At 42.7% G+C, this 25,074-nt stretch overlaps 1 protein-coding gene across 3 annotated transcripts in view; it reads right to left on the reverse strand.

The window, feature by feature from the left end:
- Positions 1 to 25,074, reverse strand: part of LOC121284474 (PC3-like endoprotease variant B) — an 893,918-nt gene that overhangs the window by 255,323 nt on the left and 613,521 nt on the right. For all 3 annotated transcript variants that reach the window (XM_041199978.1, XM_041199979.1, XM_041199980.1), the window contains exon 13: positions 8,868 to 8,981. In XM_041199978.1, the coding sequence (XP_041055912.1) occupies positions 8,868 to 8,981 (114 nt within the window). The remainder of the gene's footprint in view (positions 1 to 8,867; positions 8,982 to 25,074) is intronic.

Here is a 25,074-nt window from a genome sequence, read left to right on the forward strand (position 1 = left end):
TCTATGTTTTCTCTCTATTCTGCTAGTCCATGAACCTCGTTTCTTGCCCACCTTGCTGAACACTCAACTAATATTTAAACTTGCTAATAGCTTTTCCTGCATATCCCATAGTTATTGCATCCTTCCATTCACTAAAGCCCCTGGAATATATGTCACCTGAGTACTCAATCTGGGGAACTGGCTTTTGGATGCGATAGCTCTGTCCTGTGCATCATCATCACTCATATTATCACTATATCCAGCCCTTCATCTACTGCATTCAGTTCCTTCGGACCTTCATCACAAACCCACCAACATTTGAGGTTCAAGGTGCCTGGTTTACTTCTGTCAGTGACTCAGAGTCTGAGATTTTGTAATTAAATCTGATTAACTGTGAGGAATGAACATTAACAATCACAACCTATTAACTTACTCAGTCCTTTCCATTCTCTATGACACTGTTTTATAAGACACCAAATCTCCTGAATTAAATTCTGTCTTGGATGGTCTTATACAATGCCTCGGAGTCCTCCAAATTATCTCAAGGGCCTCAGCCTTGATGAAAGCCCACCTCCCCACATGTAATACATACGACTGTTCAGAAAAAAATGGAACTAATTGTAGTGCCTTTGAGAGCAGGATTATCACAGAGCACAGAAGGTGATTTGGGATTTTGCACATAGACCAATTGTTAGGAGTTGTACTCCCAACCACCTAAAGTGAATTTGTTATATGCCAGAGTGATTGTCAACTTACAGTCTGCTTGATCAGCTAAGATTTTATGCAGCTTTTCGTCGTCCAGCACAGGATTTCTTTCACAGAGTCTATTACTGAAAAAGCTTCCAGCCGCGGTGTTCATAACCATAATGTTCACGTTTTCACACATGTCTTTGAACCCAATATTGACAAATCCCCCTCCATTATCTGTCAGAAACTTCTCTGGTGTCCCAAGTCCAGTCCCTATCCATTTCTCCATGATTTTGTCTATAATAACTCATTTGTCCTTACCATCTCTCTTAAGCAGTGCATGGGCTTGTGGATGACTTGCTTTGACTCCATTTTGATGGATTCTAAGATGGTTGAAAAGTCCAATGTGTGATCAGCAGACTCTGCTATAGCGATGCTGGTGGTGCTTCAAGGGTTGGGTAGATGGGTTGTTGGGAGGTTTGTGCACTCCCTCTGATGCCTCAACTTTGCACATTCCAGACCAAGTCTCTTAATATTTTCGGTCTCTTTCAAAATCAGCCTTCTCCATTTTGGTTGGTCACAAATCAGGGACTCCCATGTCAGCCTTCATCAAGAGGAAGCCCCCAAGATATAGGGCATGATTTTCCCCCCATCAGGGGCGAAGTTGAAGTGTGAGCGTGCACCGGCGCGCCTCCAATCGGCAACCCCAATCGGGGGCAGGGCGCCATTTTACGTGGGCGGGCCAATTAAGGCCCGCCTAGCGTGATGTCCGCACAGAAGTGCTATGCATTCCCTGTGCGGGTGGGGAGGGGGGTCCCTAAACCCGAGAGTGAATGCGCACGAAAGAGCACACTCATCTCCCTGAGGCTAAGTGCTGCCTCAGGGAGATCGGCTCTACAATAAAAAATATTAAAATAGAAAAAATAAATTCCCTAACATGTCCCCTCGTGTGACCCTGTCACATGAGTTGGGACATGTACATAACTTTTTAAAAAACTTTAATTAAATTTTTTAAAACATACATGAAACCCCATCCCGCCCATGGATGAGGTTTCATGCTTTTTCTGAAGCCCACCGGGGCTCCCGGCCTGCCCACCAACCTTAACATTGGACTGGCAGGTCCATTACTTACCTCAATGACTCTGTCAATGGCCTCAATAGGCCACTGACAGGTCGGCGGGCACACAGCTGATTTGGCTGAGCCCCCGCCTATCTGGAAATTTAAATGGGGCACAGCGACATCGGGAGTTCCGTCTGACGTCACTGCACATCATTTTACGCGTCAGCGAGCGGGCCCTGGCCCCCCCTCCCCCGCTCGCTGACGGGAAAATCCTGCCCATGGAAAATGGCCATATTTTCCAGGATCTTGCCATTGATTTTAATTGACACGGATGGTGTTGTGCTGTGATAGGTGGCTGGAAGAGAACCTTGGTTTTCCAGGTATTTTGTGAAAGGCCTTTTTTCTCACATGTTTCAGAGAAGGAGCCAACAATGACCTGGAGCTCAGTTTCTGAGTAAGCGCACACAAGCATCAAGGCTTATTACGCATTATTGTAAAGAGACCAAATCTGAATGTCAGGTCTATAAAATGTAGAATGACAATATTTCTCTCTTTGTTTCATACTTTTAGATTCATGACAACTACCTTGTGAAAGTCATGTGCCAATGAAAGGCTTACAGTAGGACATAATGTCATCCTCCACTACCTCATATAAATTTCACACTTCCCACTAACCTCTTCTATTAGCCTCATATATTGTTCATCAACCACAACTGCATCCTTTAGCAGGTTTTTAAATCTTTGACAAATAAGGTAAGCAGATTGTTTAGGTAACTTTAAGATAATTTGCTTTTTTTTCTCTCTGATTCTTATCACCAGGTGCCATTAATGCTTGTCTAACATTCTGACGAGATACATCAGGTTTTGTTAAGAGGATACAATAATGTCCTGACTGAATAAACTGTAGATCTACTGACTTTCCAAAAATAATTCCCTTATCATGCTTCAAGTAAAGTTTCTTTTGTACATTTTTCATAGAGACTTTATCAGTACTGATAAAGTGGCTTAAACCAGCTATTTTACATTTAATACAACTCATTTTAGTAACCTCAATGTCTTGTCATCACTATACCTAAAGAGAGTAACACATTTATATTCCTTAACTTTGTATCGTTTCTCAATTCTTAGTCACTTTAACAAATCTGTTCCGCATACTGTCAAAGTGCAAGCACAGCTGAACGAGTCCACGACTGACACATTCTCCATGGGACTAAAACTCCTTGTGAACAGTACAACTCATTCAGGTTTATCACTATCTTCAACTTCTGCCTCAGAATTCAGTGTGTTATTGTGAGGGCCTTGCTTCTTCGCTTTGGGCAGTCAGCACATAATGATACTTTGAGTAATACCTGAGGCACCTATTACCTCTACCTTGGGCATTCCTGGGATTCATTTGGATATATTGCTGTTCCAATTCTGCCTTCTGCTGTAATAGCCAGGTCTGCTCAAGGTGCTTTCATCCTCATTTCCCCTGTCTGTAATCCTTACAATGTACTGATGCCTGCATTCAGTATCTGGACCATTTCAAAATCAGCAATCATTGAGTCCTCTGTTCTTTGTGTCACTGCAGAATATCCCATTTGTTCCATGAAGGCTGTAGGAAATGATTGCTTCCTCAGGAGATTTCCAAAGCAGTAGGCACCTGATCCATCAGGCAGTTTCTCTTTGAGAACTGAGCACCAGTTAGAACCAGGAGTCTGTGCACATAGACATCTTTGCACAATCTCGCAATTTAAATGCTAGCACTGAATCAGGGATCTCTAAATTGATTTTCCTCAATCTTTTATATAATCGTTTAAATTTCATGATGTATTCCTCCACTGAATAATCATGTATTTTCTGAAACCTATCGAAAAGTCTGACCAAACCTCATTGGCATTTAACAGATCATCTTCCTTGTAAATTTCATCCAAGAATTCTAATAGAAGCTCCAGTCTTTCATCAATATCCAACTGATCCAACTGGGCAACCAGCTCACAAAACAGTGCATTTCTGATTTTACTTCTGGTCAGATGCGGCAATGTCAAGGCCATATCTAATTTCCTCTTTGGTAAGGACGTAACCCACACATCTACTTTACTCTTTCACTGATCATATGATCCAGACTCCGAATATATTTGAAGGTAATCATGGTCAAATAATTTACATTTACTTTCTGTCATTTCTCAAAATGACTTCAAGGATCATAGTTTTTTTTCTGAGTTCTTTTTAGCTTCCAACATTCACCTTTGAGCAACCATTCTCTCCGATCATGTTCTAATCCCAAAAAACAGCTGGTGAAGGATAGAACTGGAACTAGTGCTTACTCATTCTTATATTTATTTATAGAGTGAAACATTACAAGCATAAACCTAACTCAACCACACCACAGTTTCAATAACTATCTCTTTATAGATTCTAAAGTGAAACCCTAGTTAATGTTCACCACCTAAAATAGATTGGGAACACAGGAGTGTAAAGGACAAAGAGAGAGAGGAATTCCTGAAATTTGTATGAAATAATTTTCTTGATCAGTGTAAGAACATAAGAAATAGGAGCAGGAGTTGGCCATTCAGCCCTTCGAGCCTGCTCCGTCATTCAATGGGATTAACACTGGACTTCTACTTCACCACCATTTCCCTGCACTATCCCCATCTCCCTTGATATTTTTAATATGTAGAAATCTATCAATCTCAATCTTGAACTTACTCAATGACTGAGCCTCCACAGCCCTCTGGGGCAGAGAATTCCAAAGAATTTGGAAGAAATTCCTCCTCATCTAAGTCCTAACTGGCCTGCCCTTTATTCTAAGACTATGTCCCCTGGTTCTAGAAACCCCAGCCAGGGGAAACAATGTTCCTGCATCTACCCTCTTGAGCCCTGTAAGAAATTTGTATGTTTGAATGCGATCACATCTCATTCTTCTAATCTCCAGAGAACAAAGACCCAGACTACTTAATCTCTGAGGACAATCCCACTATCACAGGGATTAATTTGGTGAACCTTCATTGCATTCCTTCCATGGCAAGTATATTTTTTCTTAGGTAAGGAGATCAAAGCTGTACACAATACACCAGGTGCAGTCTCACCAAGTCTCATATAATTGCAGCAAGATATCTTTACTGCTATACTCAAATCCTCTTGTAATAAAGGCCAACATACCATTTGCCTTCTTAATTGCTTGATGCACCTACAAGTTAGCTTTCAGTGACTCAAGAACAAGAACACCCAAGTCCCTTTGAAGGTCAGTACTCTCATCATTTAAGAAGTACTCTGTATTTATGTTTTTCCTACCAAAGTAGATAACTTCACATTTCTCAGCATTGTAATCTATCTGCCAAATTTTTGTCCACTTGCTTAGGCTCTCCAAATCCTTTTGAAGCTTCTTTGCATCCTCCTCACAACTCACACTTCTACCTAGTTTGGTGTCATCTGCAAACTTGGAAATATTACACTTAATCTCGACATCCAAATCATTGATATAGATTGTTATAGCTGGAGCCCAAGCACTGATCCTTGCAGTACCACACTAGTCACAGCCTGCCAATCTGAAAATGACCCATTTATTCCTAATCTCTGTTTTTGGTCCATTAACCAGTTCTCAATCCATGCCAGTATACTCCCCAATCCCCTGTGTTCTAATTTTGCTTACTAACCTCTTGTGTGGGACCTTATCAAAAGCTTTCTGAAAATCTAAATACACCACAACCAATGGTTTCTCCTGTTCTGCTAGTTACATCCTCAAAAAACTCCAACAAGTTTGTTAAACATGATTTCCCTTTCATAAATCCATGTTGACTCTGCCCAATCCTACCATTATTTTCCAAGTATCCTGTTATCACATCCTTTATTATAGATTCTAGCATTATCCCATCTACGGGTGTCAGGCTAACAGGTTTGTAATTCCCCACTTTCTCTCCCGCCTTTCTTAAGTAGTGGGGCTACGTAGCCATCTTCCAATCTGCAAGAATCAGAGCTTGTAGAATTTCGAACGATGATCATCAATGCATCTATTGTCTCTACAGCCACCTCTTTCAACACTCTGGGATGTAGATCATCAGGCCCAGGGGATTTACCTACTTTAAGTCCCATTAATTTCTCTAATACATTTTTCTTTAGTAATATTAGTATCTTGCAGTTCCTAGTTTACATGAGTCCCTTGATTCTCCATTATTTCTGGGAGATTTTTAGCATTTTCCTCTGTGAAGACAGACACAAATTATTTGTTTAGTTTGACTGCAATTTCCTTAGCCCCCCATTATAAATTTTCCTGACTCTGCTGTAAGGACCCACATTAGCTTTTTCTAATCGCTTCCTTTTTACATACCTATAGAAGCTTTTACAGTCTGTTTTATGTTTCTCGTTAGTTTACTCTCATATTCTATTTTCCCTTTCTTAATCATTTTCTTGGTGTATCTTTGCAGAATTCTAAAATGCTCCCAATCATCAGGCTTATAATTTTTTTGACAACTTTATATGCCTCTTTCTTTGATCTAATACAATCCTTGATTTCTTTCATTAGCCACGGACACTTTGCAACACTTTCCTTGCTGAGTTTTTGTGCATCAAAGGAATGTATTTTTGTTGTAAAACATGTATTTGTTGTAGAGGCAGAGGGCATGGCTGATGTACTGAATAACTATTATACACCTTGTGTCTGTTTTCACTAAATAAGAGGATACTGCCAATGTTACAATATAGGAGGTAGTAGAGAACTTGGATGGGGTAAAAAATGGTAAAGAGGAATGACTAAAAAGGTTGGCAACACTCAAGAGAGAAAATCCATCCTGTCTGGCTGGGATGTATCGTAGGTTGCTAAGAGAAGTAAGGGTGGAAATTGCGTAAGTTCTGACCACAATCTTCCAATTCTCCTTAGATATGGGAGTGTTCCAGAGGACTGGAGAAGTGCAAATGTTTCACTGCTGTTTAAGAAGGGAGAGGGATAAATCTGCAACTACAGGCCAGTTGACTTACCATCAGTGGTGGGAAAACATTTAGATACGATAATTCAATACAAAGTTAATAGGCACTTGGTAAAATACGGGTTAATAAATGAGAACGAGCACAGATTTGTCAAAGGTAAATCATGTTTGAGTAACATGATTGAGTTACTTGATGAAGTAACAGAGAGGGCTAATGAGGATAGTGCAATTGTTGATGTGTAGAGGGACTTTAAAAAGGCATGAGATAAAATACCACATAAATCCAAATAGATTTATTAGGAAAATTGCAACCTTTGGAATTAGACAGTGACTGCACGAATACAAAAATGGCTAAGGGACAGAAAGCAGACAGTAATGGTGAACAGTTGTTTTGCAGATTGGAGGAAAGTGTGCAGTGGTGTTTCCTAGGGATTAGTGTTGGACCACTGCTCTTTTTGATATATATAAATGACCTGGACTTGGGTATATATGAAATAATGTCAAAGTTTGCAGGTGACGCAAAAGCTCGGAAATGTAGTGAACAGTGAGGAAGATCGTAACTGACTTCTGGAGGAGATAAGCAAGATGGGTGAAATGGGCAAACAAAAAGCAGATGAAATTTAACAAAGAGAAGTTTTAAGTGATTAGTTTCGGTAGGAAGAATGAGGAGGGGCAGTTTAAACTAAATGGTACAATTTTGAAGAAGGTGCAACATCAGAGAAATGTGGGTCACATGTGTACAAGTCTTTGGCGATGGCAGAGCAAACTGAGAAAACTGTTAAAATGACATATGAGATCCTTGGATGTATAAATAGAGACATTGAGTCCAAAAGCAAGGAAGTTATGCTAATCCTTTATAAAAGTACTGGTTAGGCCACAGCTGGAGTATTGTAGCTTAGTTTGGGTATCAATTTTTAAGAAGGATGTCAATATCTCAGAGAGGGTAGGCTTACAAGAAAAGTACAAGGGATAAAAGACTCCAATATGTGGAGACACTAAAGAAATTGGGGTTGTTCTCCTTGGACTGAGAAGGTTAAGGGAAGATGTGTTCAAAATTGTGAAGGGTTTTATCAGAGACCAAAGAAGATTAAATGGTTTCCAATGGCAGAAGGATCGATAACCAAAGAAACAGCTTTAAGCTAATTGGCAAAATAAGCAGGGATGACTTGTGCAAACATTTTTTTTGTGGAGTGACCTTTTATGATCTGGAATGCACTGCCTGAAAGGCTGATGGAAGAAAGTTCAATAATAACTTTCAAAAGAAAATTGGCTAAGTACTTGGCGGAAAAATGTCCGGGCAATGAGGAAAGAGATGAATGGGATCAATTTGATAGCTCTTTCAGGGAGCCAACACAGACATAACAGGTGGAATGGCCTCCTTCGGTGCTGTATTATTCTATAATTTTAACCTCTTGAACAATTACATTTAAGATAATGCTCAAAATGCTATTGACGTTGCTTCTCTCTTAACACTGGATCTTGTTTTTAGGTAGAAACATCCCACAACCTTTTTCATCATCAAAGTGGAAACAAACTACTTGCAAAATAAATGAAAAATCTCAGTGCTAGAAATTTCTAAACACCCAGGAGATATCATGCAATTAGAAACTTCAAAGAGCCTTTTTATAGTGAGTTTGTGTCTAGCAAATCATAGTAACAAAATTCTAATATTTCAATTCTGGTCCATGTACAACTGGCATGACATTTCTATTATTGTGAAGTGACTTGCTGCTTATGGTAAAAATCTCAGTTCTAATCTTCCATTGTTTAGGCCACAGGCAATGAAACATACCTTACAAATCAATGAAAACTAATCATCCCTAGACATAGAGCTAAAATATATGTGCATAGATAATTACACCTTTAAGAATCATTCCAGTTCAGTTGCAGAAAGCAGTCTCATTCTTTTGTCAGGCTGAAAATTCTAATGGTAAATTCAACAGCAATACTTGTGTAGTATTGGGAATGAGAAGATTTGTCAAATACATTTTCATAAGAAGAGAATATTTTGAATTAAGGGAGAAAAATATTGTAAAGTTTTGTTGCTTCAAGTTGCCTCAAGTAACTTGCTATCTTTAATCTGTACATTTTGATCTAGGACTGCATTCCTGATCAACATGTAATTACTTTTTCTCTCTATCTTCATCTCCAACTCAATCAGTCGAATCTTGTTATAATGAAACTCCTTACATAATGAAGACACAATTGTGGAAATAACCTTCCATGAATTGGTTTCTTACTTGTGGTGAATGTGGTAACCCGCTCCATTAATCTTCCATTCTTTGTTCAAAAGGTCAGAGATTTTAGAGGTTCGAACGATCAGGTGCTGCACATCACGCCATGTGAGACTGGGTCTAAATAAGAAATGAGATTTGTAAACAAACCAGATCACCTTATTTTGGTATAAATAAACTGGCTTTGAATTGTCAACTTCACTATAACTTCTTAAATCTGCATTGTCCTACATGTGGAGTCACATGCATTGCAAAGTGTAATCCCAGCAGTGAGTACAATTTCCCAAAACAGACAGCAGCAATTTGGCTGCTGTTAAATTGTATACTGCACCAAATCCAAAGGTTTGGAATACAGTTAGTTTTAATCAAATGAAATATTGTAGTCTTTTCTCATCGAATGAACGGAATTTATATAGAGGGAGCAGAGAACAATAATTCTACCTATGGGAAAAGTACTTCTTTTAAAAATGTATTTATGCTTTGCATTGAAAACTTATCATGTCTGGTGGGGTCCTTTCCTGCTTCTAGCTATTATCAACGGAGGAAAATCCATTGATAGTACTTAATGTTACACACATATGAACATTTGAATTAGGAGTAGGCCATTCGGCCTCTTGAGCCTGCTCCGCCATTCAAATGGATCATGGCTAATTTGATTGTGGCTTCAACTCCACTTTCCTTTTGACCTATACCCTTTGACTCCAAAGTCAATCCAAAATCTATCTAGCTCAGCCTTAAAAATATGCAATTACCCCGCTTCCACTGCTCTCTGGGGAAGTGAATTTCACAGACTCATGACCCTCAGAGAGAAAAATTTTCTCCTTATCTCCCCTTATTTTTAAACTGTATCCCCTACTTCTAGTCTCTCCCACAAGGGGAAACATCCATTCAAAATCCACCCCATCAAGCACTCTCAGGATCTTATATGTTTCAATAAGATCACCTCATATTCTTCTAAACTCCAATGGATACAGGCCCAACCTGTCCAGCCTTTCCTCATAGGACAGCCCTCATTCCAGGAATCAGTCGAGTGAACCTTCTCTGAACTGCTTCTAAGGCAATTATGTCCTTTCTTAAATAAGGGGACCAAAACTATATACAGTAGTCTGGATATGGTCTTACCAATACTCAATACAACTGTAGCAAAATACCCCTACTTTTATATTCCATTCCCCTTGCAATAAACAACAACATTCCATTTGTCTTCTTAACCACTTGCTGTACCTGCAACCTAACCTTTTGTGATTCATGTGCCAGGGCATCCAGACTTGATCTGTATCTCAGAGTTCTGAAATCTCTCCCCATTTAAATAATATGCTTATTCTTTTTATTCTTCCTGCCATAGAGAACAAGTTCACATTTTCCCACATTATACTCTACCTGTCAAATTTCTGCCCACTCACTTAACCTATCTATATCCCTTTGTAGTCTCCTTATGCTGTCTTCACATCTTACTTTCCCACCTTTCTTTGTGTCATCAGCAAATTTATCAACCATACATTTGATTCTGTGATCCAAATCATTAACACAGGTTGTAAATAGTTGAGGACCCAGCATTGATCTCAGCAGCACTCCACTCGTTACATCTTGCCAACCTAAAAATGACTCATTTATGCCTGCTCTTTGTTCCCTGTTAGCTAACCAATCCTCCAGCCATGCTACACCATGAGCTCTTATTTTATGTAGCAACCTTTGATGTGCCACCTTATCAAATTCCATCTGGAAATCTAAGTACACCACATCCACAGGTTCCCCTCTATCCATATTGTTTGTTACTTCCTCGAAGAGCTCTAATCAATTAGTCAAACATGATTTCCCTTTCACAAAACCATGCTGACTGCCTGACTGCACTGAAATTTTCTAAGTGCCCTGTTACAAACTCCTTTAACAAAAGATTCCAGCATTTTCCCAATCTCTGTGACCACTGCCAATGCAAGGTGACAGTCTGTGTATGCACACTGGTCCCTTCATTGCACCCAGTCTGCCAGTATGACTCTACGCATTCGCCAATGTCTCAGCATGTGCAGTTAAGGCCCACCCACACAGGGCTGTATGGGCGTTGTGATGTCAGAAGGATCGCGCATGCACAAATTTCAAAGTTCGGCAGTTCCTGGGTGGTGTGACGGGCCGTCCATGTGGAGGGTTGGGTAGTATTTATGGGGGTCGCCAGTCGCTCTTCCTCACTCCCATCCCCTCCTGCTCACCCCATTCCCCCTCTCCTTGTCACCCCATCCCCTCCCTCCACCTCACCCCCCAATTCCCATCCACCATCCTCCTCCTCACCCCTTCCCCCTCCAAGAGACACAGTGTAAAGGGAAAGAAAAAAGAGTTCTTCTGCAGACAAGGACTAAGAAGCTGATAAATAAATTGTAAATAGAGATGGGATCTCCGGAGTATGTCTGCAGTTTCATTGTTTCTTCAGGCAGTGGTTTGAGACTGAAATAAGCAGGGACATATTGGAATACTTAACATACTCATATCATTAAGTTTAGGCATTTTCTCTGTGTAGTGCATTTGGAACTACTGCGCCACCTATCGCTGAATGCTCATTAAAAGGATGCTGCTGCCCAGCTGTGATAATTTGAGCAGCGCCGTCTTTGGTCCTGGCTGCTGCACACACCGTCACTCTCAATGACGTAACAGAGTAAAACATGCGCATGAATGGCGTTGGAGCAACACAGCCTTTCCCAATGACAGATGTTAAGCTAATTGACCTGTAGTTTTCTGCTTTCTATCTCCTTCTTATCTTGAATAGAATCATCACATTCACTATTTTCCAATCTGACGAGACCTTTTCAGAATCTGGGGAATTTTGGAAAATTAAAACCAATGCATCTATTATCTCAGCAGCAACTTCTTTTAAGACCCTAGGATGAAGTCCCCATCAGGATCTGGGGACTTGTCAGCTGTCAGTTCTAAGAATTTTTATCAACCCTCTTTCCTAGGTCATTGTAATAGTTTTAAGTTCCTCCCTTCCTTTCACCTCTTGATGCACACTTATTTCTGGGATGTTAGTTGTATCCTCTACAGTGAAGACAGATACAAAGTATCTATTCAATTCATCTGCCATTTCCTTATTTCCTATTATTAATTCCCCAAACTCTCTAGAGGACCAACACTCTCTCCACTTATTTGCTTCCTTTTAAACACCTGTGGGAACTCTTATTATCTGTTTTTATATTTCTAGTTAGTTTTCTCTTCTATTCTAATTTCTCCCCTTTTTTTAGCCATTCTTTGCTTTTTTTATATCCTGTCCAATCTTCCACTCTGTCACTAATCTTTTTGGAATTATATGCTTTTTCTTTCAATTTAATACTATCTTTCTTTCAATTTAATACTTTCTTACTAAGCCACTGATGGTATGTCCTTCCCCTACAGTCTTTCTTTCTCACTGAAATGTATCTTTGCTGAATGTTACGAAATATCTTCTTAAATGTTTGCCACTGCATCTTTATTGACATATCCCTTAACCTAATTTCCCAGTTCACTTTAGTTAGTTCTGTCTTCATATCCTCATAATTGTCCTTATTTAAGTTCACAACACTAGTCTTAGACCCACCATTCTCTCCCTTAAAATGAATGCAAAATTTAATCATGTTTTGATCACTGCAATCTAGGGGTGCTTTCACTATGAGGTCATTAGTTAATCCTGTCTTATTGCACATTACCAGATCTAGAATAGCCTGCTATCTGATTGTCCCTAGAACTAGCTGGTCTAAGAAATTGTTCTGGAAACACTTTATGAACACATCTTTCAAGCTTTCTTTGCCAACCTGATTCACCCAATCCACACATGGATTAAAATCACCCATGATTATCACTGTACCTTTCTCATAAGCCCCCATTATTCCTTCCTATATATTCCATCCTACAGTACAGTTACTGTTAGGGGGCCTATAAACCACTTACACAAATGACTTCTTATCTTTACTATTCCTTATTTCTACCCAACTGATTCTACATCTTGATCTTTAGAATTAAAGTCAACTGCCTTTTGTACCAATGTCATCCTTAATTAACAGAGCGACCCCTCCACCTTTTCTTTGCTTCCTGTCCTTTCAAAATGTTATGTATGCTTGACTGTTCATGTCCCAGCCATTATCATCCTGCAGCCATTTCTCTGTAATGGCTATCAGATCATAAATATTAATTTCTATTTGAGCTGTCAATTCATCTATTTTGTTACGAAATGCTACATGTATTCAGATGCAGAGCCTTTAACTCTGTTTTTCTACTAATTTTGCAATCTCTGGCCTTACTGGCTGGCAGTGGTGGTGTTCCCACGCCCCTGCTTCCCTTGTCCCTTTGAGTGATAGAGGATTGGCAAGTGCTGTCGATGGAACCTTGGTGTGTTGCTGCAGTGTATCTTGTCGATGGTACATGCTACTGTCACTGTGCAACGGTGGGGGAGGGAGTAAATGTTTATGGGGGTGGATATGGTGCCAATCAAGTAGGTTGCTTTGTCCTGGACTGTTGTTGGAGTTGCACTCATCCTGGAAATTGGAGACCATTCCACCAAAACTCCTGACTTGTGCCTTGTAGATGGTGAACAGGCTTTGGGGAGTCAGGAGGTGAGTTACTCGCCACAGAATTCACAGCACGTGATCTGTTGTTGTAGCCACAGTATTTATATGGCTGGTCCAGTTCAGTTTCTGGTCAATGGTAACCCCCGGGATGTTGATAGTGGGGGATTCAGTGATGAATGCCATTGAATACCAAGTGGAGATGGTTAGCTTCTCTCTTGTTGGAGATGGTCATTGCCTGGCACTTTTGTGACATGAATGTTACTTGCTACTTATCAGTTCAACTCTGTATGTTGTACATATTTGCTGCATATGAACATGGACTGCTTCTGTATCTGAGGAGTCGCGAATGGTGCTGAACATTGTGCAATCATCAGCGAACATTCCCACTTCTGACCTTACAATGGAACGTCATGGGTGAAGCAGCTGAAGATGATTGGGCCAAGGACACTACCCTGAGGAACTCCTGGGACTGAGATTATTGACCTCCAACAATCTCAACCATCTTCTAGATAAGACTCCAACCAGTGAAGAGTGTTCCCCCTGAATCCCATTGACTCCTTTTTGCTAGGGCTTCCTGTTGCCACATTCTGTCAAATGCTGCCTTGATGGCAATCACTCTCACCTCACCTCTTGAGTTCAGCTTAATTGTCCATGTTTGGAGTAAGGTTGTAATGAGGTCAAGAACAGACTGGCCCCAGTAGAACCCAAACTGAGCATCAGTGAGCAGGTTATTGCAATTATGTGCCGCTTCACAGCACTGTTGATGGCCTCTTCCATCATTTTGCTGAAGATCAAGAGTAGACTGATGGGGCAGTAATTGGTCTGGTTGGAATTGTCCTGTTTTTTGTGTACAGGATAATTTTCCACATTGCTAGGTAGATGCCGGTGATGTAGCTGTGCTGGAACAGCTTAGCCAGGGTCGCAGAACGTTCTGGAGCACAAATCTTCAGTACTATTGTCAGAATATTGTCAGGACCCATAGCCTTTGCATTGTCCAGTTCCTCCAGCCAATACATGGGAGTGAATTGAATTGGATCAAGACTGGCATCTGTGATGCTGAGGACATCAGGAGGAGGCTGAGATGGATCATCCACTCGGCACTTCTGATTGAAGATTGTTGCAAATGCTACAGTCTTGTCTTTTGTGCTAATGTACTGTGCTCCCCCATCATTGAGGATTTGTGGAGCCTCTTCCTCCTTTTAGTTGTTTAATTGTCCATCACCATTCACGACTGGATATGGCAGGACAGCAGAGCTTGGAACTGATCTGTTGTTTGTGGGATTGCTTAGCTCTATCACATGCTGTTTCTGCTGATTGGCATGAAAATAGACCTGTGTTGTAGCTCAATCTGCACCAGGTTGACATCACTGCAGGAGTTCCTCAGGGTAGTGTCCCAAGCCCAACCATCTTCAGCTGCTTCATTAATGACCTTCCTCCCATCAAAAGGTCAGAAGTGGCAATGTTTGCACAATGTTCAGCACCGTTCGCAACTCCTCAGACACTGAAGCAGTCCGAGTTTAAAATGTAGCAAGACCTGCACAATATTCAAGCTTGGGCTGACAAGTGGCAAGTAGCAATCACGCCACACAAGTGCCAGGCAATGCCCACCCCCAACAAGAAAGAACCTAAACATTGCTGCTTGACATTCAATGGCATTACCATCACTGAATCCTCCAATATCAACATCCTGGGGGGTTACTATTGACCAGAAACTGAACTGGACCAACCATATAAATACTGTGGCTACAAGGGCAGTTCAGAGGCTGGGAATTCTGCAGAGAGTAACTCACCTCCTGACTCCCCAAATCCTGTCCACCATCTACAAGGCACAAGTCAGGAGTATGATGGAATACACTCCACTTGCTTGGATGAGTGCAGCTCCAACAATACTCAAGAAGCTTGATACCATCAACGACAATGCAGCCTGCTTGATTAGCACCTCATCCACCACCTTTAACATTCTCTCATTCGCTCCATCCACCACTGATACACAGTAGCAGCAGCGTGTACCATCTACATCTGCAGGAATTCACCTAGGCTCCTTAGACAGCACCTTCCAAACCCATGACCTCTACCACCTAGAAGGACAAGGGCAACAGATACAGGGAAATATCACCGCCGGCAAGTTTCCCTCTAAGCCACACATCATCCTGACTTGGAATTATAGTACTGTTCCTTCACTCTCGCTGGGTCAAAAATCTGGAACACCCTCCCTAACAGCACTGTAGGTGTACCTACACCACATGGACTGTAGCAGTTCAAGAAGGTAGCTCACCACCGTCTCCTCAAGGACAATTAGGGACAGGCAATAAAAGCTGGCCTAACCAGCAATGCCTATTCCCCATGAACGAATAAAAAGATACCTCATTTTTGGTATGTCTGGCACTGCTCCTGGCCTGCATTCCTGTACTCTTCATTGAACCAGGGTTGTGCTTTGCCATGAGATTACAGATTGTGGTTGAAGACAATTCTGCTGCTGCTGATGGATGCTGCGCCTGATGGACGCTGAGTTTTGAGTTGCTGGATCTCTTTGAAATCTATCCCATTAGCACATGTGGTAGTGCCAGACAACATGTTGGAGGGTATGCTCAAAGTGAAGATGGGACTTTGTCTTCATAAGGATTGTGTGGTGGTCACTCTTACCAATAATGTTTGGGTGCATCAATTATAGTTAGATTGCTGTGGACGAGGTCAAGTATGTTTTTCCCTCTTGTTGGGCCCCTCACCACCTGTCACAGACCCAGTCTGGCAGCTATGTCCTTTAGGATTCGGCTAGCTCAGTCAACAGGGGTGCTATATTGAGCCACTCTTGGTGATGGGCATTGAAATCCCCCGCCCAGAGTACATTCTGTGCCCTTGCAATCCTCAGCGCTTCTTCCAAGTGGTGTTCAATATGGAGCAATACTGATTCATCAGCTGAGTGAGCATGGTAGATGGTATTCAGCAGGGGGTTTCCATACCCATGTCTGACTTGATGGCAGAGACTTCATGGGGTCCTGAAGAGGCTTGACAGGGTGGATGTGGAGAAGGTGTTTCCTCTTGTGGGAGAATCTACAACTAGGGGTCACTGTTTAAAAATAAGGGGTTGTCCATTCAAAATGGAGATGAGTAGAAATTTTTACTCTCAGAGGGTCGTGAGTGTTTGGAACTCTCTTCCTGAAAAGGCAGTGGAAACAAGGGCCAGGATTTTGCCCTCATTGGGTAGACTTGGCGGGGACAAGCAGGAGTGGTCAGGAAGCCAAACACCACCCATATGGGCCCACCTGTGATTTCACGCTGGTGGTCCAATTAAGGCCCGCCTGGCATGAAACGCATGTTGCAGCACTCAACGCTGCCAGTGTGGGGGTGCAGGGAGGAGGCTGAGCGCGCAAGTTTATGCATGTGCACCAGTGCGTGCAGGAAAAGTTCCCTGAGGCAGAGAGCTGCCTCAGGCAGATGAAGATTTTGAAAAATAAAAAAGCTTTAAAAAATGTTAACAACATGTCTTCTCGTATCCCCTCATGTGACTCTGTCACATGAGCAGGGGCATGTTAGAAATTAGTTTGAAAATGTTTTTTTTTAATGATGGATTGAAACCTCATCCTGTCCGTGGATAAGGTTCACAAAATATCCAAAGGCTGCTTGCCTTTTCGCCTGACCACCTACCGTAAGATTGGATGTGCAGCGAAAAGTTTAATTCAATTACATCTTTAATGGCCTTAATAGGCCTGTTAATAGTCAGTAGGTGCGCTGCTGACTCCCATGCACGCCCACCGACCAAAATATCGAGCGAGTGCCCGATGACATTGGGACACTCGCCCGCCGGATGTCATTTTATGCTTGTTCAGGTTGGGCGCGCACCTGCCCAACAAGTGAAAAATTCTGGCCAGAGTCTTTGAATATTTTTAAGGCAGAGGTGGGTAGGTTCTTGGTAAACAAAGGGGTGATAGGTTATCAGGGGTAGGAGGGATGCAGTTTTGAGGTTACTTTCATATTAACTATAATCTTATTAAATGGTGGAGCAGGCTTGAGGAGCCAAAGGGCCTACTCCTGTTCCTTGTTCGTATGCTCGTAATTCAATGTTGAGGATTCCAAGGGCAAATCCCTCCTGACTGTATACCACCGTGTTGGCACTTCTGGTATGTCTGTCCTACCAGTGGGACAAGACATACCCAGGGATGGTGACTGGGGATATTATCTATAAGGTATGATTCCATGAGTATGATTACGTCAGGCTGCTGTTTGACTTGCTGTGAGACAGCTCTCCAAATTTTGGCACAAGTCCCCAGGTTATTACTAAGGAGGACTTGGCAGGGTCGAGAGGGCTGGATGTACCATTATAGTTTCCTGTGCCTAGGTCAATGCCAGTGGTCCGCCCGGTTTCATTCCCTTTTTACTTTTCTGTTGCGTTTTGTACAACTGAATAGTTTTCTCGGACATTTCGGAGGGCGTTTAAGAGTCAACCACATTGCTGTGGATCTGGAGTCACCCGGTAAAGATGGCAGATTTCCTTCCCTAAAGAACTTTAGTGAACCAGGTGGGTTTTAATGACAATCAACAATGGTTTCATGGTCACCATTAGTGGGACTAACTTTGTGTACCAGATTTATTAATTGAGTTTAAATTCCACCAGCTGTCATGGTGGGATTTGAACGTGTGTCTCCAGAGCATCACCCTGGGCTAGTCCAATGACATTACCACTAACACACTGCCTCCCCAAATTTATCCATGAAGTTGAAGCTTATCTTCTCTATAAGCATTCTCGTGAATCGTTCTGCACCTGCCATGGATGCCGTCACATCCTCTCTAAAGTGTGGTGCCCGGAACTGGACACAATACTCTAGTTGAGGTCAAACTAGGGTTTTATACAAGTCCACCATAACATCCTTGTTATTGTACTCCATACCTTTATTTATAAAGACCAGAATACGATATGCTTTACTAACTGCTTTCTCAAGCTGCTCTGCCACCTTCAAATATTTGCATACATATACTCCCAGGTCCCTTTACTCTTATACCCCCTTTAGAATTGTACCCTTTATTTCTTCTCTATTCTATGACAATGCATGGTTCTAATCTTTCCCTTGGGCAGAATTTTTCCCTTGTTGGGCAGGCATGCACCCAACCCGAACAGGAGTAAAATAGTGCTCGATGATGTCAGGCGAATGCCCTGACATCATCACGCACTCTGGGCAATATTTCACTCGGCGGGCATGGGCGAGAGGTGGCTGCATGCAATTGACAATCAAGAGGCCTATTAAGGGCTTTATTCAATTAATTAAATCAAACATTTTGTTGGCGGGCAGGCGAACAGGCCAAGCACCCTTTGCATTTTTAACAAAGCCTCATCCACGGGCAGGATGAGGTTTCGGACAGTAAATAAAAAAGCAATAAAAATTTTTAAAACTTATTTTTCCTTATTTTTGAAATCCTTATTTTTAGTGTTAAAAATTTTTTTCAGCTCCCTGAGGCAGCTCTGTGCTTTCAGGGGGCTTTCACTGAGCGCACCCACGCACATGAGCTGTCTTCTGCGCTCACCCCACCCCAACCCCAACCCCAACCCAGGCAGTGCTGAGCATTTCAGTGCATGATTTACATTAATTGACCAGCCAGCGTGAAATTGCAGTAGGGGCCCGATTGCAAGCGGCGGACCGTTGTGCAGCTGCTCCCGGGCCCACCTGCTGCACCCACCCAACAAGGGGAAAATTCTCCCTCTAATGTCTTAGTGGCGAAAAATGAACACTGTATTCAAGTGCAGTCTAACCAGGGACTGTAGAGTTTCAATATTATATCTTCTACCATTTCTCAGCTGATCGAGCAACATAGCTTTATTTTTATTGTTGTAGCGGTACTGGAACAGCTTGGCTAAAGCCGTGACTAGTTCTGCAGCACAAATCTTCTGTACTACTGTTTGGATGTTGTCAGGGCCCACAGCCTTTGCTGTATCAAATGCTTTCAGCCATTTATTGCTACCACACGGAGGGAAGCAAATTGTCCAAAGATTGGCACCTGTGTTGCTGGGCAGCCCAGAGAAAGGTTGAGGTTGATCATCCTCTTGGCATTTCTGGATGAAGATGTTTGCAAATGCTTCAGCCTTGCCTTTAACACTAACATGCTGGGCTACCCCATCATTAAGGATGGGGATATTTGTGGAGCCTCTTCCTCTAGTTAGTTATTTAATTTCCACTACCATTCATGACTGGAATATAGCATGACTGCCCAACTTTGATCTGATTCACTTGTTGTAGCATTGCTTTGCTCTATCACATGCTGTTTATTTTGTTTAGTATGCATGTAGTCCTGTGTTTTAGCTTCACCAGGTTGACACTTCATCTTTAGGTATGCCTGGTACTGCTCCTGGCATGCCTTCCTGCACTCCTCATTGTGCCAGTATTGACCTCTGGCTTGATGGTAATGGTAGAGTGAGGGATATGACGGGCCATGAGATTACAGATTGTGGTTAAATTCACTTCTGCTGCAGCTGAAGGTCCACAGTGCCTCATGGATGTCCAGGTTTGAGCTGCCAGATATTTCTGAATCTATCCCATTTAGCACGGTGGTAATGCCACAGAACACGTTGGGGAGGGGACATGTTGGGGAGGGGGGGGGGGGGGCATCTCCTCTGTGAGAAGATGGGAGCTTGTTTTCACAAGGACCCTATGATGGTCACTCCTACCAATACTGTCAGACAGATGCATTTGCTACAGGTAGATTAGTGAGGACAAAGTGAGGTAGGTTTTTCTCTTTGGTTGGTTCTGCTGCTGCAGGCTGAGTCTGGCAGCTATGCCTTCAGGATTCAGCCAGCTATTCAAGCCACTCTTAGTGAGGGTCACCAGAGGGTGAGGGTGTACCTCGATTACACTCTGTGTCTTTGGTCTCCCTCAGTGTTTCTTTCAAATGGTGTTCAATATGAAGGAGTATTGATTCATCAGCTGAGGAAGTGTGGTAGGTGGTGGTCAGCAGGAAATTTCCTTGCCCATGTTTTGCAGGATGCCATGAGGCTTCATAGGTTTTTTTCTTTCATTCCCCATGGGATGTGGGTGTCACTGGCTGGGCCAGCATTTATTACCCATCCCTAATTGCTCTTGAGAACTGAGAGGCTTGATAGACCATTTCAGAGTGCATTTAAGAGTCACCTACATTAGGCTTTTAATTTTTAATTGAATTCACAATTGATTAGCACCCCATCCACCACCTTTAACACTCACTCCTTCTACCACCAACAAGCAGTGGCAGCAGCGGATACCACCTACAAGATGCGCTGCAGGAATTCACCAAGGCTCCTTAGGCAGCATCTTCCAAACCCACGACCTCTACCACCTGGAAGGACAAGGGCAACAGATGCATGGGAACACCACCACCTGAAAGTTTCCCTCCAAGCCACACATCATCCTTACTTGGAATATATATCACCATTCCTTCATTGTCACTGGGTCAAAATCCTGGAACTCCCTTCCTAACAGCACTGTGGATGTACTTACACCACATGGACTGCAACAAACATACGAATTAGGAGCAGGAGTAGGCTATTCGGCCCCTCAAGCTTGCTCCGCCATTCAATTCGATCATGGCTGATCTGATTGTGGCCTCAACTCCTCATTCTGCCTACCCCCGATAACCTTTGACTTCCTTGTTAGTCAAGAATCTATCTACCTCAGCTTTAAAAATATTCATTGATCTAACCTCTACCACTATCAAGGGAAGGGAGTTGCAAAGCTTCACAACTCTCTGAGAAAAAATAATTCTTCTCATCTCTGTCTGAAATGGGAGACCCTTTTATTTTTAAATTGTGTCCCCTAATTCTTGTCTCTCCCATAGGACGAAATATCCTTTCAACATCCACCCTGTCAAGTCCCCTCAGGCTTTTATATGTTTCAATAAGATCACCTCTCAATCTTCTAAAGTCTAATGGATGCAGGCCCAGCCTGTCTAACCTTTTCTCATAAGATAAAGGTAAAGGTTTGAGAAGGCAGCACACCACCATCTTCTCAAGGGCAATTAAGATGGGCAATAAATGAAGGCCTAGCTAGCAACACCCACATCCCATGAACGAATAAAAAAATGTCAATTTTGAGGACTCCCAGGGCCACTCTCCCCCGACTGTACACCACTCTGCTACTACCTCAGGTTTTAGCATAACAGGATATACTCAGGGATGGTAACGGAGGAGTCTGGGACGTTAACTGTTAGGTATACCAATATCTGGTGCACATGACTATGTCAGGCTGTTGCTTGACTAGGCCATAAGACAGCTTTCCCACTTTTGGCACAAGACTCTAGATATTAGTGAGGAGGACTTTGCAAGGTTGACTGGGCAGGGTGTGCCTTTTTCGCTTCTATTGCTTAGGTTGATGCCAGAAGGTCTGTCCAGTTTTATTCTCATTTGAGTGTTCTGATCCAACTTAGGGGTTTGCTAGGCCATTTGAGAGGGCAGTTAAGAGTCAACCACAATGCTGTGGGTCTGGAGTCCAAGTAAAGCGGCACATTTCCTTACATAAAGGACCATCTTGAACCAGATTTCTTTTTTTGACAATCCTGTAGTTTCATGGTCACCATTACTGAGATTGGCTCTTAATTCCGGGTTTGCTCATTAATTGAATTTAAATTCAATGGTGATATTTATGTCTCCAAAGCATTAGAATGGGCCTCTGGCTACTAGTTCAGTAATATTACTGAGATGCCATCGTGCCTGTATTTTTCTCATTCTCGTGATGTGGGTGTTGCTGGCAAGATGGACATTTCATGCTGCCCTGGTTGCCCTTGGAGAAGCTGGTAATGGGCCAGCATTTATTGCTCATCCTTGAATCTCTGCAGTCCACATGTTGAAGATGCTCTCCCAATGCTGTTAGGTAGGGAGTTCTGGAATTTTGATACAGAGATGAAGAAGAATGGTCATGTGTGTGCAAATCAGGGTGGTGTGTCACTTGAAGGGTAACCTGAAGGTGATGAGAATCCCACTTACCCACTGTCCTGTCTTTCTAGGTCATAGATATGCTAGTTTGGAGATGCTGCTGAAGAAAGATTGGTGAGTCATTGTAGTACCTCCTGTAGTACAAACTGCAGGCATTGGACAATGGTAGGAGGTGTGGGTTGGGTATGACAGGGGCGGTTGTGATGGAGAAGGTGGACTTTTATTTTAATGGCATAACTGCTGCTCAAACAGATTACTATGTACTAGATGTTGATCTTTTTGAGTATTATTACAGCTACATGCACCGAGGCAAGTGGAGAGTATCTCATCACACTCCTAACCTGTGGTGTAGGTGGTGGAGTGGCTTTTGGGAATCAGGAGCTAAGTCACTTGACCCCAAATACCTGTGATTTGCTTGAGTAGTCATGACATAGGTATGGATTGGTTCAGTTATATTCCTGGTCATTGATAACGCCCCAGGATGTTGGTGCTGTGGGACTCGGTGATGGTAATGACATAAAACATCAGACCTAAAGAAGCTTCTAGTCAATGGTGACAGATGAATGCAGAAGTTAGGAGTCCATGTCCTACACTTCAGTTCCACTTTAAAGCAACATTACAGAAGGCAAGTGTCTCAGCATTTTTTAAAGAAAAACGAAATAGTTTTCTACTTGGCATAAATATAAGGAAATAGTCTTTTAATTAAAACAAACAAAAAGTACGGCAAGGGAGCTCAGTCCCGTGTGTTGTACCGCCTGCAATATGTGGGAATTCTTAGATACTCCTTGCAGTCTGGATGACCACGTGCAGGAAGTGCCACCGGCTTGACCAGCTTGAGCAACAGGTTTTGGAGCTTGAGCATCTGGAGACGCAACGGTGCATCTGCAAGGCTGAGGGTTACGTGGAGAGCACGTTTTTAGATGTGGTCACTCCACAGCTTAAGGAAGTGCAGTCAGAGAGGGAATGGGTGACCACCAGTCAGAAGAAGGGTGGCAGGTAGGTAGTCAGGAAAGCCCCAGAGTGCATCTCACTCAAGAACCATTTTTCTGTGTTGGAAAATGGTGAGGGTGAAGGTTCCTCTGGCGAGTGCAGCCAGAGCCAAGTCATGGCACTGTGGGTGGCTCAGCTGCACAAGGGGGGAGGAGTAAGCGTGCAAGAGCAATAATGGTAGGAAACTCAATAGTGAGAGGTGAGGGGTGCAGACAGGTGCTCCTGTGGCTGTAGACATGAATCCAGGATGGTGTGTTGCCTCCCTGGTGCCAGGGTCAAGGATGTCACAGAACAGTAGGCCATTCTGAAGGGGGAGGGCGAACAGTCAGATGTTGTGGTTCATATTGATACCAACGACAGAGGTAGAAAGAGGGATGAGGTCCCGCAACAAGAATCTAGGGAGCTAGGTCACAGATTACAAAGCAGGACCTCAAAGGTTGTAATCTCTGGATTATGTGCTGTGTCACATGCTAGTGAGTATAGGAATAGGAGAATAGAGAGGATGAATGCAAGGCTGAAGAGTTGGTGCAGGAGGGAGAGCTTTAGTTTCCTGAATCACTGGTACTGTTTCTGGTGAAGGTGGGGCCTGTACAAGTCAGATGGGTTGAACCTGAACCGGAATGGGACCAACATTGTTGCGGGGAGGTTTGCTACCGCGGGTGGGGATTTAAACTAATTTGGAAGGGGAGTGGGATACAGAGTGGAGGTACAGTAGGGGGTGATGCGGGGGGAAAAAGAGGTGAAATTGCACTATTGATCAAGGAGTCAATTACTGCAGTAAGGACGGATGGCATCTTAGATGGTTCCTCAAATGAGGCCATATGGGTAGAACTTAAAAACAAAAAGGGGAGTGTACTATAGGCCTCCAAACAGTCAGGGGCAGATAGAGGAGCAGACATGTAGGCAAATCTCAGAGAAGTGTAAAAATAATAGTGTAACAGTAGTAGGGGATTTCAACTTCCCCAATATTAACTGGGATAGTCTTAGTGTGAAAGACTTAGAGGGGCAGGAATTCTGAAAGTGCACCCAGGAGAGCTTTTTGAGCCAGCACGTAGCAAGTCCTACAAGAGACGGGGCAGCACTGCACCTAATCTTAGGGAATGAAGCCGGGGAAGTGGTAGAAGTGACCGTGGGGGAGCATTTCGGGGATGGTGACCATAACTCTGTAAGATTTAAGATAGTATGGAAAAGGATAAAGATGGACTGGAAGTAAAGGTCCTAAATTGGGAGTAGGCTGATTTCAACATGATAAGACAGGATCTGGCCAAAGTGGATCTGGCCAAAGTGGACTGGGAGCAGCTACTTGTAGCAAAATCTATATCAGACCAGTGGGAGTCATTCAAAAAGGAAATAGTGAGAGTTCAGGGCCAACATGTTCCTGAAAAGGCAAAAGATCAGACCAACAAGTCCAGGAAACCCTGGATGTTAAGGCATATAGTGGATTGGATAGGAAAAAAAGGCTTATGGCAGATACAGAGGGCTGAAACAGTGGAAGCCCTAGAACAGTATAGAAAGTGTAGGGGGTTTCTTAAAAATGTAACTAGGAGAACGAAGAGGGGGGCATGAAAAAACACTCGCGGGCAAGATAAAGGAAAATCCGAAGGCATTTTATAAATATATTAAAGGCAAGAGGATTAGCAGGGAAAGAGTAGGACCCATTAGAGACCAAAGTGGCAATCTGTGCAGGGAGCTGGATGACATAGGTGAGGTTTTAAATGATTATTTTTCTTCTGTGTTCACGATGGAGAAATACGATGTAGGTGTAGAAAGCAGGGAGGGGGACTGTGATATACTTGAACAAATTAGC

The sequence above is a fragment of the Carcharodon carcharias genome, chromosome 11 (assembly GCF_017639515.1).
Source record: "Carcharodon carcharias isolate sCarCar2 chromosome 11, sCarCar2.pri, whole genome shotgun sequence".
In the NCBI taxonomy this organism is placed as follows: domain Eukaryota; kingdom Metazoa; phylum Chordata; class Chondrichthyes; order Lamniformes; family Lamnidae; genus Carcharodon; species Carcharodon carcharias.